This window comes from Eptatretus burgeri, chromosome 7 (genome assembly GCF_056783735.1).
Source record: "Eptatretus burgeri isolate ZD-2024b chromosome 7, Ebu_testis_v1, whole genome shotgun sequence".
In the NCBI taxonomy this organism is placed as follows: Eukaryota; Metazoa; Chordata; class Myxini; order Myxiniformes; family Myxinidae; genus Eptatretus; species Eptatretus burgeri.
Window position 1 is genome coordinate 56725094 of NC_140967.1, and position 21025 is coordinate 56746118.

Below are 21025 nucleotides of genomic sequence, written 5' to 3' on the forward strand. Positions count from 1 at the left end.
TTATGAGAAAAAAGTTGATAAGCTGCAATCATGCTTTATGGTGATCCACAAGGAGGTTTCTGTAGGATCTCGATGATGCACCAGAATATATTATGCTCACATTATCAATAAAATCAAACATCATTCCTCATAAATTATCACTTTATAAAATTCACTCTTAAACAAGCCACAAAGAGTTTGTGTTTGAGAGGAGAAGTGCAACACCAGCCTGCAGCAAGCTGATTTGCCGAATGACGGTGTGCTGCAGGCAGCTGGCCTGGTCCCTCAGGATTTGCGCCTTGCTGCAGATGGGTTGGCTTGCTGAAGTTGCAGCAGGCAATTTTATGTTCCCCTGCAATTGCTGCACTTCCTCGACTCTGTTCTTCACATGCTCCGTCTCAGCGAGAAGTTGCTGTGGCAGCATTTGCAAACAATCCACACATGCTAAACATATGATTTGAGCACTCAACCAAAGCAAGCAATTTCCATTAAGTAAAATGACCGAAACATCTGCAAGCGAAAAAAAAAGGAAAAAAAAACTGGACTGAATATGAAACTAATATTGATTCTGTTGAAAGAGTATGATTGAAAGGTTTTGATTTAACTGTTGTTGCTGCAACAACAAACTGTGGCGTGCAGCAATACCAATTATGCCGAAGAAAAATAAACGTTAAGATTTGTGTCTGATGTTTAAAATTTGTCGTCATTGAAGCAATAGTCACCACTCAACATGTCCCCCATTCCCCCTCTAATCCCCACCCCATACCTGGCATCTCCACCAAATACACCATTTCCCAGCTACCACAAACAATGCTCGAAATAAGATGAATTGGCTTTAGAAAACATTAAAAACAAATGTGAATGTGATTTAAGAATACCGTACCACTTCTCAAAGGACAGATTGAATTGAATGACACGGAAATTAAAATATGGTTGTAAATTAAATAATGCACATTATGTTTTAACCAATAAATTTACAATGTTAAACCCCCAAAAAATTGCACCTATATGGCGAGAGTAATTTAACTCAATAAACATCCTATGCTAAGATTCAGCATATCAGTTTGGTGAAAGATGACAGTCTCCCAAGGAACGGGAACATTTTTGAAGGCTGACACCTGCACACTGAAGTAAAGGATATTCCTACCCGGCATTGCATCAGTTGCTCTTTCAGACTGAGTTGAGCCACCTCAGGGGTTGTGAACACAGCCTGGGCTTGCTGAACGGCTGCCTGCAAGGCCTTCACTGCAGCTGAAAACACTTCCATGGCCTGCGGCAGTAAAGATGGATCTACATGAGCATTAATAGCCAACATGTGTCAATATGTTTATAACAACTTCAAACAAACTGTTTCATTGATGTCATTCCAAGGCATTAAACCTTATTAATACACGATAAGCACAATTTATATAAATATTCATTGCAAATACGACTAGAATGTACTCGACGAAGGGGTGTTGACTCATGTCAGAATATTTATCTTCTGAGATCTTGATGATCTTGATGGGTCATGGTTGATTTGTTTTTTGATGTACGATTACAACATGTTTTAGAGGTGAACTAAATCTCTGCATGCAGGTTCCCAGGATGTAGCGAAAGCAAATTTCTTCAATTATGTTTATTCACTCGTTAGGACTTGCAGTTTTAGGTTATATTGCAGTGTTATAGTTTGTTGTTTTGAGTGTTAATGTTGAATGGCCTCTGCCGTCAAGATTGAAACCTGGTTGGCGATTATCTCTCGCCAAGTCCCTCAACTTTTGCTAAATGTTCGGGGTATCCATGGGCACATCATGGGCACTAAATAAATTTTGTTCTCTCCCAACTCTCTGACCACCCCCCTCCCCCCCCCCCCTATCACCTTACAGAAGAAAGGAAGACAATGCCGAAGATTTTCGGTTATATTAATATTTATAGCTTTGTTACAACAAAAAAAACTCACTTTTTGTTCTACAATCATCTCATTTACTCTGGTTCTGATTTTGACTTTCTATCCCTGCTTAGTGTCAGCTGTTTCTGCTCCTTGGTCATGGCTGTTGTAAATCTGAATACAGATCTCCTCACCTGTGAAAGTCACTCTCCCTCTCAACTCCAGTCTCTTGAGCTCTTTGTGCCTGCTTACTCAACTACAATCGTGAAATTTCCCAGTGTTTCATATTGTACACACAGACACGATTAACAATAGTCACATGACAGCCTATAGTAGGCATGCGTAAAATTGACTGGAAAATTAATTAATATTTATTTAATTTTCTTGCACATTTGTATCATTGGCATTTTGTGATCCTATAATCTAATATCTAATAGCCGAGGTAAAAAATATTTTTTCTCTTTTCTAGTGGTGGTTTCTGGAAAACATTGAAATTATTACTCACGCAGCCGAAGTAGGCCAAGAGCAAGAGCATTGTGATTATACCATCTGTGTGTGTTGTTTGTCTGATTGTCAGCAGATTATCTGGACAATGAGGGCATCTAGAATTGCCAAATTTGACACAGAGCTTCATATTGTGAATGTTTCACACGACTTCAGCTTTGTGCTCACAATGAAGAGATATAAAATGAAATTTTGTGCACAACTGTGTTCGCTCATGCTGCAGTCATGGACAGTACATGGATATTAAATCATCGTGCCTGTGTGTACAACATGAAGCTCCGTAGCAAACATGCCAATTCTAGCAGCTCATAATGTCAAGTTATTCTGCTGACAAACAGACAAACACACGAAGGTGTCGATCACAATACACATGTGCCGAGCAGAGACAGGAAACACATTGAAAAAGTAAGCAGGCACAGGAGTTCAAGAGACACTAATTGAGAGGGAGAGGTGACTTTTACAGGTGAGGCGATTTATATTCAGAACAACAGCAGCAGTGACCAAGGAGCAGAAACAGCTGACACAAACCAGGGGTAGAAAGTCAAAGCCAGAATTAAGCGAAATGAGACGACTGTAAAGCAAGAAGTCATCCTTTTAAAAAACACACAAAAACGGTAAAACAAAAGTACATAAATATTATTATATACCTTAACTTAGGCATTGTCTTCCCATCCTAAGGAGTCAGAGGGAGTGGGGAATGTTTTATGTGCATAAGACCTGCGCATGCACAGAGAAAATTTTGATGAAAATTAGACAAGCAGTTTTCAATCTTGACGTCAGAGGCCATTCATACGTAATAAAAAAAAAAAATACTTAACACCCAAAATAACAAATTATAATACTGCACCGCATTCAAAACTAAAACTGCAAGTCATAATGAGAGAACGAACAGAATGGAAGAAATTAGCTATCTCAACATCCTGGGAACCTACATGCAGAGAGTAATAAGTTCCCTTCGACAAATCTTGTTATTGTACATCAAATCACAAAACAACCATGACATTATCAAGAGAATCATTATGACGTGAGTCAGCACCTCCCTCGAGTGCATTCTATTTTTACCTATCAATGATGACCTTCATTTGTTGAAAATAGGTCAGAATGGTCAATTAATTTATTTTTTAACTTGAGTAAACCTTTCTCGTTTCATTTTTTTTTTCCAAAATCAACTTTTGTCTCACTTGTTTCAAATTACTGGCAAAGCGAACACGCAACTCGTGCAGCATAATTTACGAACCGGTCTTTCACTGATGCTAATTGAAGGTAGATAAAATAACGTAAATTTGTATTCTAATCCACAAATTATTGCAATTTTTGTGGAAATAGCTACCATTATTGCCCGGAAATCCCTAGCTTGTGTAAAATATTTAAAATAGTTACTTTGCAAAACAATGCATTCCTGTGCAAGTTCCAAGGAAATTGCATATTATTTGGTAATGACAATAATGATGTTATTGCATCATAATTAGTGAGGAAAATGAAGTGATAATAAACAATATATTTTGAACATATTTATTGTGTATCCAAAAATAACTGACTCAGCACTTGAATGCCATATTTAAAGAACGCTATATTTAATCAACCTCTAGTGCAATTGTGAATTAATTATTGAGAAGCTAACAAGAACAACATCCACTGATCTCCTTTCTCCTTCTCTAGTCTGCCCCAGTCACCCTCCCAATACCACATATTTCAACACAAAATCAGCCATGAGAAGTTTATTCCATTAAATAATCTCAGAAATTCAACAGAAGCTGCAAGTACCAAGTCACTTGTAAGTTTTTCATAAGCATTTAGATGTCCTCCAGTCTGTGTAGAATTTTCATTATGCAATGTAACAGACCTCTGATGCCTGCTCTAGTGTGTGCAAGCGACTTTGAATGTTCAGCTGCAAGACTTCTGCACATTTCTTAATCTGTGCCTGATCTGCAGCCATTCGCTCAACTCCGCACACTTCCTCAACTGCCAGCACACATCTCCACATGTTGTCCAGCTCTTCGGATACCCGTGCACTGTCCTGATGTAGCAACTGCAGCAAAAATTTGTCACAATAAGGTTAAGCAGCACAACAGTTTGTGGTGTTTGTGTGTATGTACATTTCTGTTATGTACATTATAACTTACACTGACACTAAAACACATACACACCACACTTTCCCCTTACTAATGGAGGTAGATACTTTGAGACCTGGTAGGTATCCATTCCACTCTTGAAACCCACCCACATGTGACGACAGCAACTTAAACACACACACACACACGGATACTTTGTTTTCCCGTTCCACCTTCTGAAACCCGCATATGGAGATAACAACTGATGACACACACACACACACACACACACACACACACACACACACACACACACACACACACACACACACACACACATACACACACACACACACACACACACACACAATTGTTTTTAACTCCTGACCACCTTGTAAGCAGCGAGATGTTCATCAATTTGTGATGCTGAATTCCATGTAATTTCTCTCATGACTAATCCCTCCGCCTCCTTCACCCACTTTTCAACATTTCTCTTCAGTTCTTCATATTTCTCCATCTGCCCACAAGCCTGCAGCAGCACAAAAAAAGATACCTTGAATGCTAATACCATCTCAGAACAAAAAGATAGTATGGCAAGAGCAGGAAAGCTGTTGAAAAAGTTTAAATCTATTGTTTTTTTAAGCACTACATTGAGAAGAAATGTAATGATTTACTATTTGGACTGAATGTGACAATGTATTTCCCAAATAGAATCAAATTAACACAATGGAAAATTTTCAGTGGCATTAAATACATTTATAACTTTACTTTAGTAATAGTATGACAATTGATTATGTCTACATGCTGCATTATAAATTACAATGATGATCAATCAGCCAGTTAAAATATTCATAACAAATTAGGTGAGATGATGTTGGAGTAGGGTAAGCTTGATTTGGAAGAGGAAGTGACGTTAAAAATAATTTCCGTGTGGATGTGGATGAAACAGGATTTGAAGCATTGACCAGGTAGTAACATAAAGTTTACTCTTTTAAACGGAATGCATTTTATGCAATCCTACTAAAATTTTGAGAAGTGGAGATTTGTTTGACTTTGATGCACCCCTGAACTGCTGGACGGAATGAGTTGAAAGGTGCTGGTTGTACTCAGGATGTGCATGGGGAGGTTTTTGGTGATGATTCATAGTCCTGGGAGTTCAGTGTGGGGGAAACACCCAAATTATCTTCATGTAAATGTGCATCATCTCGTGCCGCTACCGGTTGGAGTGGGCATTACAAGAAATCTCTTGGGGAAATTAAGCCATCCATAAGGATGGGTTTTGCTAGTGATAATAAATAAGGGTTGCTTCAATCTGAAGATTTCCATTTCAAAGGAAAGGTATTTCAGAAAGGTTTCCAAAGGTTTTCATTTCAGGAAGGTTTTCAAAGGTGTTCTTTCTTCTCAAAGCTGCTGATGCAGTGCCCCCTGTAGGTTAAAGCAGGAAATTGGAATTCAGCCAGGGTGCCATGATAGCGAAAGCAGTTGGTTGATTGGTTAATAATGGCTCATTAAATCAAATCGTGCTAAAATCTAGACCATAATGCTAATTTCCATATCAAACGAAAAAAGTGAAAGTTGTACTTGAGTTGCACTATCATAATCCAAGAAAGTGCATTATTTGAAGTGATATAACACTTTACAAATAAAATTATGCCTGCCTCAACTAATTCCTACAACTGCTACTTATTATGAGTTTTCTCATATAATATAACTTCTTTAGTCACTGCCAATGATTAAATAATTAATTATATTTGCTTGATCATGAAATTATGCAATTTCCACCGAATGCCTTCCCTCATCCAAACGAGCAAATTTCATTTTCAGATCTCTAATGAAATATTAATATTCAACAACAAATATCATCAGTTTAACCTCTTTTATTAATACATTGTCTAAGCTCGTGGAAAAGCTACAAGGAACAGATCAGGACAAAACATAACAAAGGGAACAGCAAAGACAGAGAAAACACCAATAGCAGGACAAAGGGAGAAGGTAGACAGAGACGGACAAACAAGGGATGCAGGTAACAATGAGGGGAGGGGAGAACACAAGGGGTGGCCAAGGTAGATATATCAGCAAAAGTCTTTGGGGGCTGGTTTAACAGGTTCGAAAGGATCATGATTTTGGATGGAGGAAGACCTGAGATGGTGATGAACAGCCATCTTGAAGACCCTGAGAGAAGAATGAGATCAAAGAGAGTGCGGTAGGTGGTTTCACAGGCAAGAAAAGAGAGAAATGAATGAGTGGAGACGAGCAGTGGTTCTGAATTTAGGCAACTTCATTAGGAGGGGGTTGCTGGAGGACCGCATGCATCCTGTAGCTACTTGGGGTGGGGGACAGAGCACAAAGAGGGCAGAGGGTGAAAGATGAGAAATGGGGCGGAAGAAGACAGAGAGACCACTGACCTGTTGGTGTTGGCAAAGTGATCATCCCAGAGACTCAACTTGATCGGGAGAGATTCCAATTATCTTTTATAGCCTTGGTTTCCATGGTATCATGCTGAGGATGATATCAGGCAAGGGAGCCAGCACCGAGGAGAGAGCAGTACTCCATCAAGCTGCAGATGAAAGCCTTGCAGGTGGATCAGAGCTCAGGTCTGCAAAGGAAGGACTTTGCATGATGGAAGAGGACTAGTCGGCATCTGGCTTTGGAGGCAAACTTTCAAATGTGGCTTGCCCAAGAGAGATCATGGCTGAGAGTGAGACCCAAGAGTTTGAGTGACTGAACCTCTTTGAGTGAGAGTTTGTGGCGCGGTCCTTTAAGAGAGAAAGGAGTATGTGGGATTGCTCAGGATTGAAAGACATTCCAAGTGTTTGACCAGTTTGTGATTTTGTCGAGGTTTGAGGACAGGGAAGAGGCTGCTGCCTGCCTGTCAGAAGGGTGATATCACGGCAGAGGGTGGAATCATCAGCAAAGAGATAAAGAGGAAATTCCAGAGAGTCAGTGAGATAATTGATGAAGATTAGAAATAGGATGGGGCCAAGAACACTGCCTTATCAACTCCAGCCTTGATAGGGTGAGTCAAAGAAAGAGTTCCATTGATAGCCAAATGTTGTCCATGAGAGTGGATGAAGTCATTGATCCAAGAGTGGAGTTGGCCTTGGATTCCATAGGCAGACAGTTTGGATAGCAAGGCAGGATAGCAAGCAAGGCAGGACTGTATCGAAAGTTTGAGATATGTCCAGAGAGATGGCCCTGATCTCATGACTGATATTTAAGGCCTCCATCCATTTCTGCTTCTGCAACATGCCTGAGGTAGAGTGACCAGGTCTGAATCCAAATTGATGATCTGAGATGAGGCTGTTGGAGAAAAATAATTATTTAATGTCCACTACGATGATGGATTCCATGACCTTGCTGATGATTGGAAGCAACTTAATTGGTCTGTAGATAAGTGGATCCATTTTTGCATCTTTTTCATGTAATGCTGTAATGTTGGCTGACTTTCAAGCAGGTGGAAGATGACCTTGGGCAAATGACAGGGTGAAAATGTGAGGGAGAGGAAGTGCAAGAGCAGTACAGCAGATTTTTAGGACATGTGAGCTGATGCCACCTCATCCAGTGGAGAGTCAGAGTCAAGGGTTGTCAGAAACTTTTCCACCTTCTCAGGTGCAAAAGACAGAATTCAGGAGCAGATGGATGTGAATGGGAAGGATGGATGCAGAGAAGCAGAGGAGTTAGGGACACAATATTTTGAAGCAAACACAGAATTGATTTGGCGTCAGGAAGGGCATCCGGCCATAAAACATTGCCTCAAGAAAAAGCCAACCCCTACACAGCAGGGAAAAATGGCTGTAAAAACGGTCATAAACACAGAATTGAGGCATTCGGCCTTCACACGAGCAGAGTCACCCGTGGGGCCATTTGAAGTGAGGGAAGGGATGGAAGGGGAGCATTCACCAGAGACAGACATGACAAGGTGCCACCAGGTTTAAGAGGGGGGAGACAAGTTTGAAAGATCATTCTTGAGAGTGGACAGATGTTGTTTTCTGGCTCTCCTGAGTAGACACACTTGTAGAATGATCTTCGGTTTCCTTTGGTCGGATTCGCCTTCTAGGAGGAGAATGGAAGTTGTTTTAAAATAACTGCCTCACCACAGGAATCAGAGTATCAAGAGTGGGAGGATGGTTAAGATAACTGAAGATGAGATGGGATGAATCCATGCAGAAGAGAGAGCAAGTTTCTGTGGAAGAATTCCCAGGCTGAATTAATATCAGGAGTGGTCAATATAGGAGACCAGTCCTGAAGTGTGATGGATGCTTGTTATTCCTCCCAGTTTTCCTGAGTGAACTGCCAAACTTGCAGGCACTGAGGCTTTTCCCTGAGAATGGCTAGAGATGTTGACCTTCACAAGCACATGATCAGACGAGCCATTTTGGGCAGACGACGAGCAAGATACATTTGTGGGGAAGCTGGTCATCACCAAATCCAGAAGGGAAGATCTTCAATTGGAAGAAATCTGGGTGGGAAAATTTCACGGATTGAGTCAGTCCCATAGTCACAGAAGTCCTTTGCAAAAAGAAGTGCCATGGCTGGTGAGAGAGGTACCAACACCCAGCCAATTAGCATGATAATCATTCAAATCACCACATATGAGGAAGAGAGAGTTGGGATATGGAATTAAAAGTTGGTCCATGTCATCTGAGAGAGATGTAGATGGAGTCGACACTGTGGGGAGGATGGTACAACACACAGACAAACATGAGGTGGGAATGGAAGGGAAATCGCAGCCAGAGGTTAAATATTGTTCGCAATTTCAAAATCACATGCATGTTTGGTGCAGTATTTGTCATTTGGTCATCTGATAATTTTTAGGATTTATCAGAGATTCAAGGAAGAAATCCTGAGTAATGATTGAAACATAAAAAAATCTAATATTATATAGAACCTGCATCAAAAATCCTTCACTCAAAGTTTAATTACAAATGTAAGCTGCAGTTTTGTCATTTAACATTTAAGGCATGATTATAAAAAGCAGAGCCATCAGGATTATTTTCTTGAAAAAGATGTCTAGTTTAAAAATGATAAAATATTATGATAAAGTATTTTTAAAATAAGAAAAAGTAAATAAGAAATTTTTGTTAAAATTCATTTGTTAAAATTCACCACAATGTAGGAGTCTTCAAGTTGGTGATTTATTAGCATTTGCTCACAAAAATACAATTTGGTTGCAAATTTTGTTGAATTTATTTCAATACATTTTGTTGAATTAGTTTCCACTGTTTATCACCAGAAGCCCATGAAGTGGATGCTTTCACTGGCACTGCTAATCATGTATCCCGAACAGTTGAACCAATTTTGCGTAATTGAGAGGAAACAGGAATTCCCAGATTTCTGTTGTTCCCTAAGATTCCAATAAAGCTGGCTCTAAGATTCTTTTTATTGTTGTCATTCCATGATTTCTTTCACCTTATCCTCTTTATCTTTAAAAATGTTCTTACAGCCAAGGCTAAAGGTTATGGTAGTTAGAATTATTATTAACCTCAGGAGCAAGATAACAAATGTAAAGTATGTTTTCATATATATATATATATATATATATATATATATATATATATATATATATATATATATATATATATATATATATATATATATATATATTAATGCATCTCGACTTTTTGGGCAAAGTTAAAAGCATATTAAACAGATCATGAGGACATATAAAAATCAACATCAGTGGCAAGATAGTACACAATGAAGATCATCATTTTCAAAATGTTGGCCAGTCTTCTTGACATTTTTGAGGAACAAATATTTTATTCATTCTTTTAAAAAGCATGCAAAATAATTGATTGTATCAACAAAAGACCCAGATTTGAAAAAAAACTCATAAAGATAGGATTGTTTTGATGATTGAATTTATCATGCATGATCATACTTTCATGTGCTCTATGCACATCCAATATTGTTTTCTTGATATCCATTTCTAGTTGTTTTTACAAATGTGAATTTTGACTGGTTAAAATCATTGCAGACAAAAAAAAAACTATGGTGAAAAACAACAGCTATCTCTGCAATTAGGTCATGGTTAAATATAAACTATGAGGATCGGAAATTTGTTTGGCTTGTTATTCGCTTCAATACTTCATTTTCATTTGCAAAACAGATCAATGTGTGCCGAGCAAGGTCAATGCTTAAAGAAAAATGACGGGAAGATAGAAGCAACATCATGGTTCGTGGAAAACAAGAGAAACAATGTGCTTGATTCCCTAAGTGCAATGTCAGTAATTGTCAAAGAAGGCTGTCTTAATTTTTTTGAAGACGCAGTAGTAGACTTCCATGCAAATTAGAATGAATCTTTTACACAAATTTTGACCAAAAATTGCAAGGGATTTATATTAATATAAAAAATATTAATTTCTTTTTATTCTAATGTACCAGATGTTTTGAATTGTTGATGAAAGTGAAGAGAAATTCCTCTGAAAGTCGATTCAATTTAAAGGGAATCACGTTTTTGTTTTATTTTTGACAAAGGTAGCATAAAGTTGAGCTGTTTTCCTTTTACAGTTTTTATAATTTGATTATGAAGGAGATGCAACATTTTTATGATTCTGTAACATCAACGTTGAGAAAAAAATGTGATAAGGTCAAAAGAACCACATTTAACATTTATTAGTTCTGAGAGTGGAACAAAAATGCAGCAAGGACTAAATAACATTAATTACATATTCTTAAAGGTTGGTTCAATAGTAAGAGACTTCATAAAAGTCTCTTCATAAAAGAGACTTCATAAAAGTCTCTGCATCTTCATAAAAGGGATCTTGAATTCTAGAGTCAGACTTGACAGTAGGGGATTATTGAAAAAAGAATTGGAGATCATTAAATAATTACACATCTAATGTGGCTGACAGGATAGCCCAGAGGTATGCACACTCTCCTCTGAGCCCTCTAGCTTGGGTGTTAATCTCAGCCCAGCTATAGTCTGTCATTCTGGTGTTTCACAGGCAAGGTGAGGCCTCAATGTGTGTGTCGTCCCTTGTATGGATGTTAAACTGGGCTGCCCGCATTAGTTTGATGATATTAAAAATCCCACAGTGCCCTTCAAAAGTGAGCTATCACTGGTACCATTGACAAATTCCTGCTCTCGCATGCATTAGCGGCACTGGCACACCCCTGCAAGAAGTGATGCTCACCCGCAGCTACGTGCTGCATACAAGCGGCAACTCATGTAATGCATGTAAAAACAAAAAAATTCGTAAAAACAATATTCTTCAAAAAGTTTTGTGTTTTTTTTAACTTTGAAAAATCAGTCATTCAAATGACACCACTTACAAACAGCCCTGACCCCATTGAAATGGCATCAGCAGAAGAAAGGTGAAAAAAAACATGACAACACAAAAATAAAGAACCACCCACTATTCAAGTATACACTGTATTGATAAATTTTTATGCAAAAAGTGTAAATCTCATAATTGACAGAAGTCTGGGACGTGTGTCCAATAGAGGAAGGGAATGAGGAATGTGATTATCAACCACACGTATGAGTCACCTGTGTGACAATAGCAGTCATACTGTGATGGCAAGCCAAAAGGTGAAAAAGACAGACAGATATTTGAGGTCCTTATAATGAAATGGAATGGAGTATAATATAAAATTTAGCTATTTCATGTACAATACATCGATTATGGAATTGTACTTGTACTGCTTTATAAAAAAGGTAATAACTCTCCAAAAGTACTTTTTGAAGTGCATTTCAAATTTAACACAAAGTAAGTCTTGTTAATACATTTCTTCATGAGGTGGTTTTAAAGTGCTTGTCTCTTCATTTTAGTGAGATCCAAATTTTTTTTGATGTAATGTAGACTTTTTAATACTAAGTCACAAGTTGGGCTTCATGGAATTGGTCTGCATTCAGAGTTTGTGCTTCTTTATTTAGAACATAATTGTGTAAATTGTCCTTACTATAATTCACGGACTGGTGTTTGTGGTTGTCATGCTACTCCTCCTACAGTTCTGGGACAATTACATCCAGACTTGCTATATAGGATCAGCATAACCCCAATTAATATATAGGTGTCTTTTATCTTTGGAAGGGGGTGGAAAGGGGGGTACGACGCAAATTCGCTATGTAAATGTGCATCATGTAGCAACACTCCAGGTGGGGGAGGGTATTACAAGTCCCACCATTTACAGTGCAGTATTCCTGTCCCCACATTTTCCAGTGTGGTGAGGTGTTTTGAATTATAAGCAGTCGGTGTGTTTTTGCCTCATGCACGTAACCCGGGTTATTTGTTTTTATTTTCGGGAGCGATTGAGGCAGCTGTCCGTTGCATATACACTGCCCAAATAAAGGTATCCATCAGAAGAACGTATTGCATGCTTGGAAGAAGATCATCTGTCGGGAGGGTACTCTACTAGTTGACAATAATACAGCGACGATGTATGAGATGTGTACTGGTCCACACTGATCACAAAGCCATTCACTCATGTTCTTCAGCAAAAATAAAACAAAAACATTTTGTTATCTAGATTGTGCAGTGAAAGTTTTACATGTTTCCAGCTTGGCACAACCAAAAAAAATAGGCATGTTTTTTGAATGAGTCAGCAACATTTAGTGTGGTGGCCTTTAAGATGACATACAATGATACATATATTAAGTTACTGTATTAACAATGCTTTCTCTTGTTTTCAAAAGGAATATAAGTGATTGTCAGTTAACTGCATCTTCCAGACAAAGAGGTAGAAATAGAGGCAAAACTCCATTAGGTGGTTTGGAATGCAGGATTGAACTACAGGAAAGAAAGGATGGTACAGACACAGCAATGGGGAGGTGTATTTTTGGGGATAGCCAGCACCTTGGCCAGGAGGCCATCACGGTGCTCTGCCAGACACCGGGCCTGCTGGTAGCGCTGTGAAAGCATGTCAGCCTGCTTGTTATGGCGCTCGCTATGTGGAGAAGCCTGTCCAAAAAGCTCTTGCACTGCAGCATCCAGCTCTGTGAGGCGCTCAAGCCAGTTGTTCAGCTCATCCCATAGGCTCTGCCACAATAAAACATCAAGATGTTTACAAGTAAAATAAGTAGGTACAGCAGTCATGATGCTTTGCCAAGTCCTGTAACACAATCATAACACAACAAACAGCTTACTTCCAATCATCAGCATGGTCATGGGATCCATCATTGCAGTTGACGTTAAATCATTCCTTTTCGTGTCACTGGTCACTTTACCTTGGACATGCTGCTTATGGATGGAGGCCCTCAATAACAGACATGAGATCAGGGGTGTCTCTGGACATATCTTGAGCTTTAATCTAGGCTGGCATCCTGCCTTGCTCTCCAAACTGCCTGCCTATCGATTCCAAGGCCAACTCCACTCTTGGATTACTGACTTCCTCGACTCTCAAAGCCAACATGTGGCTCTCAACAGAACCCTTTCTTCTCCTCTTCCTGTCATGGATGGAGTACCCCAAGGCAGTGTTCTAGGCCCCATCTTATTACTAATCTTCATAAATGATCTCACTGACTTTCTGGAAAATCTTCTTTATCTCTTTGCTGATGACTCCACACTGTCATGCCTAATCTCATCCTACTGACAGATAGACAGCATCCTCTTCCTTCTCCTGAGACCTTGACAAAATTAAAATCTGGTCAAAAACTTGGAATATGTCTTTCAATCCTGAGAAATACCACACACTCACCCTCTGTTTCCGAAAGTACCATACCACAAATCCTCCCATCTACTTTCTCAACAACCCTCTTGAAGAGGTTCAGTCACTAAAAGTCTTTGGTCTCACTCTCAGCCATGATCTATCTTGGGTAAACCACATTTCAAAGTTGGCCTCCTAAGCCAGATGCCGAATGAGCATCCTTCGTCATGCAAAGTCCTTCCTTGGCAGACCTGAACTCCTATCCACCGACAAGGCTTTCATCCGCAGATTGATGGAGTACTGCTCTCCTCTCTGGGCTGATTCCCCTGCCTCATATTTTGCTCATCTTGACACCATGGAAATCAAGGCTTTCAAGATCATTGGAATCTCTCGCAATGAAGCTGAATCTATGGGCCTAATCACTTCACCATCACTGACAGATTGTTGGTCTCTCTGTCTTCTTCCACCTCATTTCTGGTATTGCACACTCTGCGCTCTCAGTGCTTTGTGCCCCCCTAGGTATCTGCATTAAACACGTGGTCCACCAGCAACCCCCTTCTTGTGAAACTACCTATATCTGGAAACACTGCTCACTTCCACTCATTTATTCCTCTTTTTCCTGCCTGTGGAACCATCTTCCACACTCTCTTCAATCTTATTCTTCCTTCTAGGTCTTCAAGACAGCTCTTCACCACCATGTCAAGTTACCCCCCATGCAAAACTATGATCTTTTCTGGACCTATTAAACCACCCCCACCCCTCTCAAAATTTGGCTTATGTATCTATCTTGTCCACCCCTTGCCTTCTCCCTTAACCCTCATCATTACCTGCATCCCTTGTTTATCCGTCTCTGACTACTTTCTCCCTCTAATCTGCTGTTGGCATTTCCCCTTTCTCCTGCTGTCCCCTTTGCTATGTTGCGCTCTGATCTGTTCTGTGTCATAGGTCTTTCACGAGCCAAGACCATGTATAAAAAAAAAAATAATAATAATAATAATAAAATTTAAAAACGCAAACATGTCCATTTTTTTTCCGCTTTCCTCAAGACCATAAAGTGTGTTTATAATTTCTGATTTACTGCAAATTATTAGGATAATCAGAATTTACTTTTCCCGCAATGCTCCTACAGTACGTTATCACATTTAAAAGTGGAATGCTGTGTGCAAGTGTGATACACAGATCACACTTTATGACCTGGAGAATGTAAATGAGTCAAAATGTACTCTCCTGGGATATTTATTGTTTCTGTTCAGAAGCCTTGAACTTAGAAAAGCAAACTCATGAAAACGATGTGCAAAAAAATATACTTGTATGCTTGGCCTATGAGCTACCCCAATATTTATTGGGGTTACCCTAAAGCTCTTCGAGCTTGGTTGTAAATACAATGAATGGGTTGCTCTCTTTGGGGCCTCAGTTTTTCAGAGCTGTCGGTATCCTGGTTTCACTGTGTCAGTGAATTGTGAGGTCAAAGTTCATGTGACATTAAGCACATGCGTGCCCACCTCATGTGTGTGTCAAGTGACAAAAAATACATAATGTATCTCATATATCAATTCTTAGTTTTGAAATTTGGTTTTATATTTTCACTTTAACATATACTGGACATGCATAGCATATTACTATTAAAGTGCAAATATTGCTCAAAAAATTCTTACATTTATATTATTTTAAACATGCATTTTAATAAAATGGATATTATCAAAGCTTTTCGACTTGCACTCCTCAGGATAAAACCACAAGCAGATAAAGAAGAAGCACAAACCTCTCGTTTATAAAGTTACAATGTAATGGCCTCAACGTTGATTGGTTGAGAGAAAGACATGACGGGATTACCTGATTGGTGGAACCACAGAGCATCATGAATTGGCAGAGATTGGCATCAATGATTGGGCAGAGATGAATCACCAAAGTACCGGCAGAAACATAATGCTAATTAGCTGAGGGCTAGTTGGGGGGAGGGGGTGGTAGTGGTTTTCATGATGACTCAACATTGCCTGTGGTAGAGTTGTCACATAGTCAAGCCATCAGAGTCAGAATAGATATAAAGTTCGGACAAATTATTTCTGTCTACAAAGAAAAGGATTAGTTGACCTGATGAATGTGGCCTCCATTGCACAAAGGTGAGCCAAACAGCGTCCTCTACTCAGGATATTAAACCGGCTGATACGATATTGCTCTGCACACTGAGGATTATTCAGTAAGTGGTAACCAAATGCAGAGGAACAGGGAATAATTGTTGTACTATGTACATTCTTACAAGCCCGAGTTGGTTGTCTCTGTTCGGGTGACTGACCGCGTCTGATCCCCAAAGGGACGTGTTGTTCAACGTGATCCTTCAATCTCAAAGATGTGCGGCCCACATACCTCGCATCGTACTGGCACTGAAATTCGTAAATAATGTTACTTATATGAGAGGGAGGCAGAACATCTTTTTGGACTGACGGAAGCAATCGGCGGGTAGTGAAAATCACTCGTGGTTGAACAGCATAGTAAGAATGGGACACTGTCTGTTTGATGTGGTTTTCAAACCATTGAGACACTTTGCCTTTCCAAGGTAGACGTAGGTATACCGGATATTTACCAGGTCCGAATATAGGATTCCTTGGTGGGTTCAGGTATTTGTATATGTGCAGTATCTATTGATGATCTGTTCAGGATACCCATTATCAAGAAGAATAATCGTGATGGTCTCAATTTCAGCATGGAGTTTATGCTTGGAGCAGATCTTTCTTGATCTATTGACCAAGATACCAATCAATCCAATCTTGTATCTAGAGGAACCGTAAGAGTCCCACCTAATATATTGTCACAACGTATGTACGTACTTTGGGACATAAGAGTCCCAAAGTAGACTTATGGTAGACTGTGGTTTGATAAGCATCGGCTGATTTCTCAACTAAGACGTCCAAGAAGGGAAGTACACCGGAGCATTCCATCTCTAAGGTGAACTCTAGGAATGGATGGAGAGAGTTCAGGTATACCAAGAAGACTATACATGCTGAGGTTGACTCAAATCCAGCAAAGATGTCATCCACGTATCGATGATAGATGGAAGGAGGTTGAACTGCTAGTATGAGGGCGACGCATCTTTGAGATTGAGGATCGTATTGAACAACACGTCCCGTTAGAGATCAGATGGGGTCAGTCAACCGAACAGAGACAACCAACTCAGCAAGTGGTGCAATAGTCCATGCGAAAGTTACACGTGGAGGATTGGTTAGTTAGGGTAGTCATGACAATGTATGATGGCCCAAAAACCTCTGTGAGGGTAAATGGAGGGCAGAGTGAGGATTTTGAAGTGAAAGTGGGTGTTCATCAGGGTTCAGTCTTGAGCCCAATCCTGTTCATCATGGTTCTTGAGGCTATATCACAGGAATTTAGAGGAGGATGACCTTGAGAACTCCTGTATGCTGATTAGATGACCTAGTGCTGATAGCCAACAGTGTGGAAAAGGTAATGGGTAAATATGCAGTCTGGAAGGAGGGTATGGAGGCCAGAGGACTGAAAGTGAGTACCAGGGAAAACGAACGTACTGATTAGTGGTGTGAGGGAAGGAAGTGTGGAAAAAAAAAGGAAGTGGCCCTGTGCTGTCTGCAGAAATGGTGTAGGTAGCAATTCAATATTGTGTAAATTCTGCAACTGCTGGGTGCACAAGAGGTGGATAGTGGCATCAAGGGTAGATACAGGTGGCACCTGACTTCAAATGTGCTGTTTGTGCAGGTAAACAAGTGCCTCCAGTTAAAGCAAAAAGGTGAGTTTATGGGGATATATCCCTGGAATGTGTAGATAAATTATATTACCGTGGTGATATGATTCGTGCAGGTGGAGGGATGGAGGCAGCAGTGAATGCAAGAAATAGAAGTAGCTGGAGGAAGTTCAGGGAGTTGTTACCCTATTGACATCGAAAATGACCTCTCTCTGATTAAAGCGAAAACTTTATGTAGCTTGCGTTAGAAGCGTGATGTTGTACGGCAGCGAAACATGGGTGATCAAAAAGGAGGATGAACGGAGGTGTGAATGAAATGAAATGAGAATGGTGAGGTGGATGTGTGATGTGACACTGGAGGATAGGAAATCAAATGTGGAATTAAGAGATAGGTTAGGTATAGAAAGCATGAGTGAGGTTATGCGTGGGGGTAGGTTGAGATGGTTCAGACATGTTGAAAGGATGGTGGGTGGGTAGTTGCATGAGGTGGTGTATAAATATGAATGTAAATGGAAGGAGAGCTAGAGGCCGTCAGAGGGAAACATGGGATGTGTTGCTGAGAGATTATCTTTGAGTTAAAGGCCTAACAAGAGGGCAAGCAAGGGATTGTGCAGCCTGGAGAGCAACCATTAGGTGAACCACGGCTTATACATGCATGGAAATGCCATAAAACGATGAAGATGAAGATTAAGATGAAGATGAAGATGAATATGATGATGATGATGATGAACTCAGACTTGTAAGAATGTACGCAGGCCGACAACTATTCCCTGTGCCTCTGCAATTGGTCACCATTTATTGAATAATTCTCACTGCAGAGCAATATCGTAATGGCTGGTTTAAAATCCTGAGTGGAGGATGCAATTTAGCTCACCTTCGTGCAATGGAGGCCACATTCATCAGGTCAACCAATCCCATTCTTTGCAGACAGAAATAATTAGTCCAAACTTCATATTTTTGTCCAAATAATTTTGACTATGATGGCTTGACTGTGTGACAACTGAACCACAGTCAACATTGAGTCATCATGAAAACCACCCCTCCCCCCAAGCCCTCAGCTAATTAGCAATATGTTTCTGCCAGTACTTTGGTGATTCATATCACCCTATTCATTATTCATGATGGTTCATTTCCATCAACTCATTATTCATGATGCTTTATGGTTCCACCAATCAGTTAATAGTGTCCTTTTTCTCTCAACCAATCAAGGCTGAGGACATTACATTGTAACTACATAAATGAGAGTTTGGTATTTCTTCTTTATCTGCTTGTGGTTTTATCCTGAGGAGTGCAAGTTGAAAAGCTTTGAAAATGTCTCTTTTATTGAAATGCATATTTAAATTTTGTTGCACTAATCAAATGTTTGTTTAATATTATTTTGAAATTTGATTTCTTCCAAGATACCAACCCCAATGGATTTTGCTCCATTCATAGAAAACATATGACAACAAATATAAAATAACGAGAAAGCATCTGAAAATGCAAAGCCTGTCCACGTCCACTTTGTACTCAAACTATACTTGACGAAAACAACGTTAGAAAAAATTGTACATTTTATAAATTTGTGTTCTCAATAATCTCATAATAAAGCTTTGTTGAAGATTTGATGACAAAAGCTCCAATGGTAAAAATGGTAAGGCCCAGACGCACGCATGCACGCACACACGCGCACACGCACGCACACACACGTGATTGCAAAACCCCATTTTCTGCTGTGTGGGGGACAGGATAATAAGACAGTTTAGGTTTTCTGCTGTGAAAAACTTGCAGAAGTGCCGACGTTTCCAGACTTGCACTTCCTTGGAGGAAGAATAAGTATTGTCTGGCATTATAAAAATGAAAAATAAATTAATGGAAAATATGTCCAGCTATCTTATGAGTAGAAAATATTTTTATGCCTCCGGTGACAAAGTCGCCGGTGGCATTATGTTTTCGGGTTGTCCGTCCGTCCGTACATACATCCATGCAAATTTTCTGTTTTCTCTGCAATCGCTTATCCAATTGACAAAAAGTTTTCACCTTCAATGTGATTACTCATGCAGAATTTTTTTAATGATAATTATGATGTTATAGGTCACGTGTGGTGGCAGCCATGTTGGAAAAACGGAAAAACGTTGGACATCTGTATCTCCAAAACCGCACTATGGAAAAAATTGAAACTTGGCAACTACTCTACATTGTGAGTAAGGGTTGATATGACTATGACATCATCAGTGAAGTGGTATCCCAGTTAAAATTCGACACATAGAATGCTGCATTCAATCAGTATGAAAACTTGTGAGTTTAATCTCAGTATAGATTGGTTGACAGAATTTTTTTTATGACATCATCAGTCATGTGGTTTGGCAGCCACATTGTTTTTTGTTTTTTTTTAAGGAAAAAATCTTCTTCTCCAGAATCGCTTTAAAGATCGAAGTGAAACTGCACAAAAATGATCAACTCGCCATGCAGAATAAAGTTTGATAACTATGATGTCATAGGTCACATGGTCTGGCAGCCATTGTGGATTTACCCAAAAACCCATCAAAAATCTTCTTCTCCAGAACAGCGGGACAGATCGAGGTGAAACTTCACACATCTATTGAGCATGCCTTGTTGATACTATGGTGATAAAAAAGTGATAAGTCACATGGTCCCGTGGCCATACTTGATTGAATAAAAATATTAAATAATATTTCCTCTGGAACCGCTTATCCAATCGAAGCGAAATTTAAGAAATATCATCGAACATTATTGCTGTATACAGTGTGGAAATGATGATGTAATAGGTCACGTGGTATGGTAGCCATATTGGATAGAAAAATGAACCTTAACCGATAAAAATGAAACTTCACACACATGATCAACTACGAAATCATGGGCAGAGTCCAAATTTTCAATGCCATAGGTCACATGGTTTGGTTGCCATGTTAGTTTGAAAACTGAAAATAAAAAAAACCTTTTTCTCCAAAACTGCTTAACGGAACAATGTGAAACATTTTGTTTTACATGAAGCAAGGGCAGTGGATCATAAATGCAAAGTTTCTCATTGATCGCTACAGCAGTTTCCAAAATATAATTGTTTAATTATTTCCTTGAAACCAACATGGCTACCACATCATGTGACTGATGAGGTCATTGTTAAATAAAATATTTGCAGCAACAGTATTGCATCATCACTGCAAAGTCTCACAACAAAAGGCGAAGTGGTTTCAGATAAATATATATATTTAATATGATCGACTCGGCATGGGGAATATTGGTTGAAAATGTCAACATCAGTTACATGGTCTCGCAGCCATGTTGGACAAAAAACCTTATCAGATCAACGCTAAACTCCAAAGACGTGAT

General features: G+C 39.4%; 1 protein-coding gene across 7 annotated transcripts in view; it reads right to left on the reverse strand.

Annotated features, from left to right (window-relative positions):
• The window catches only part of SYNE1 (spectrin repeat containing nuclear envelope protein 1), a 423352-nt gene that overhangs the window by 138751 nt on the left and 263576 nt on the right, over positions 1-21025 (reverse strand). For 6 of the 7 annotated variants that reach the window (XM_085888569.1, XM_085888567.1, XM_085888566.1 and 3 more), the window contains 5 exons: positions 13200-13382; positions 4793-4930; positions 4194-4379; positions 1127-1249; positions 209-391 (listed from right to left, as the gene is read on the reverse strand). In XM_085888569.1, coding sequence (XP_085744695.1) covers positions 209-391; positions 1127-1249; positions 4194-4379; positions 4793-4930; positions 13200-13382 — 813 coding nt within the window. Of the gene's footprint in view, positions 1-204; positions 392-1126; positions 1250-4193; positions 4380-4792; positions 4931-13199; positions 13383-21025 lie in introns of all 7 variants that reach the window. The other variant, XM_085888565.1, reaches the window with a different exon arrangement.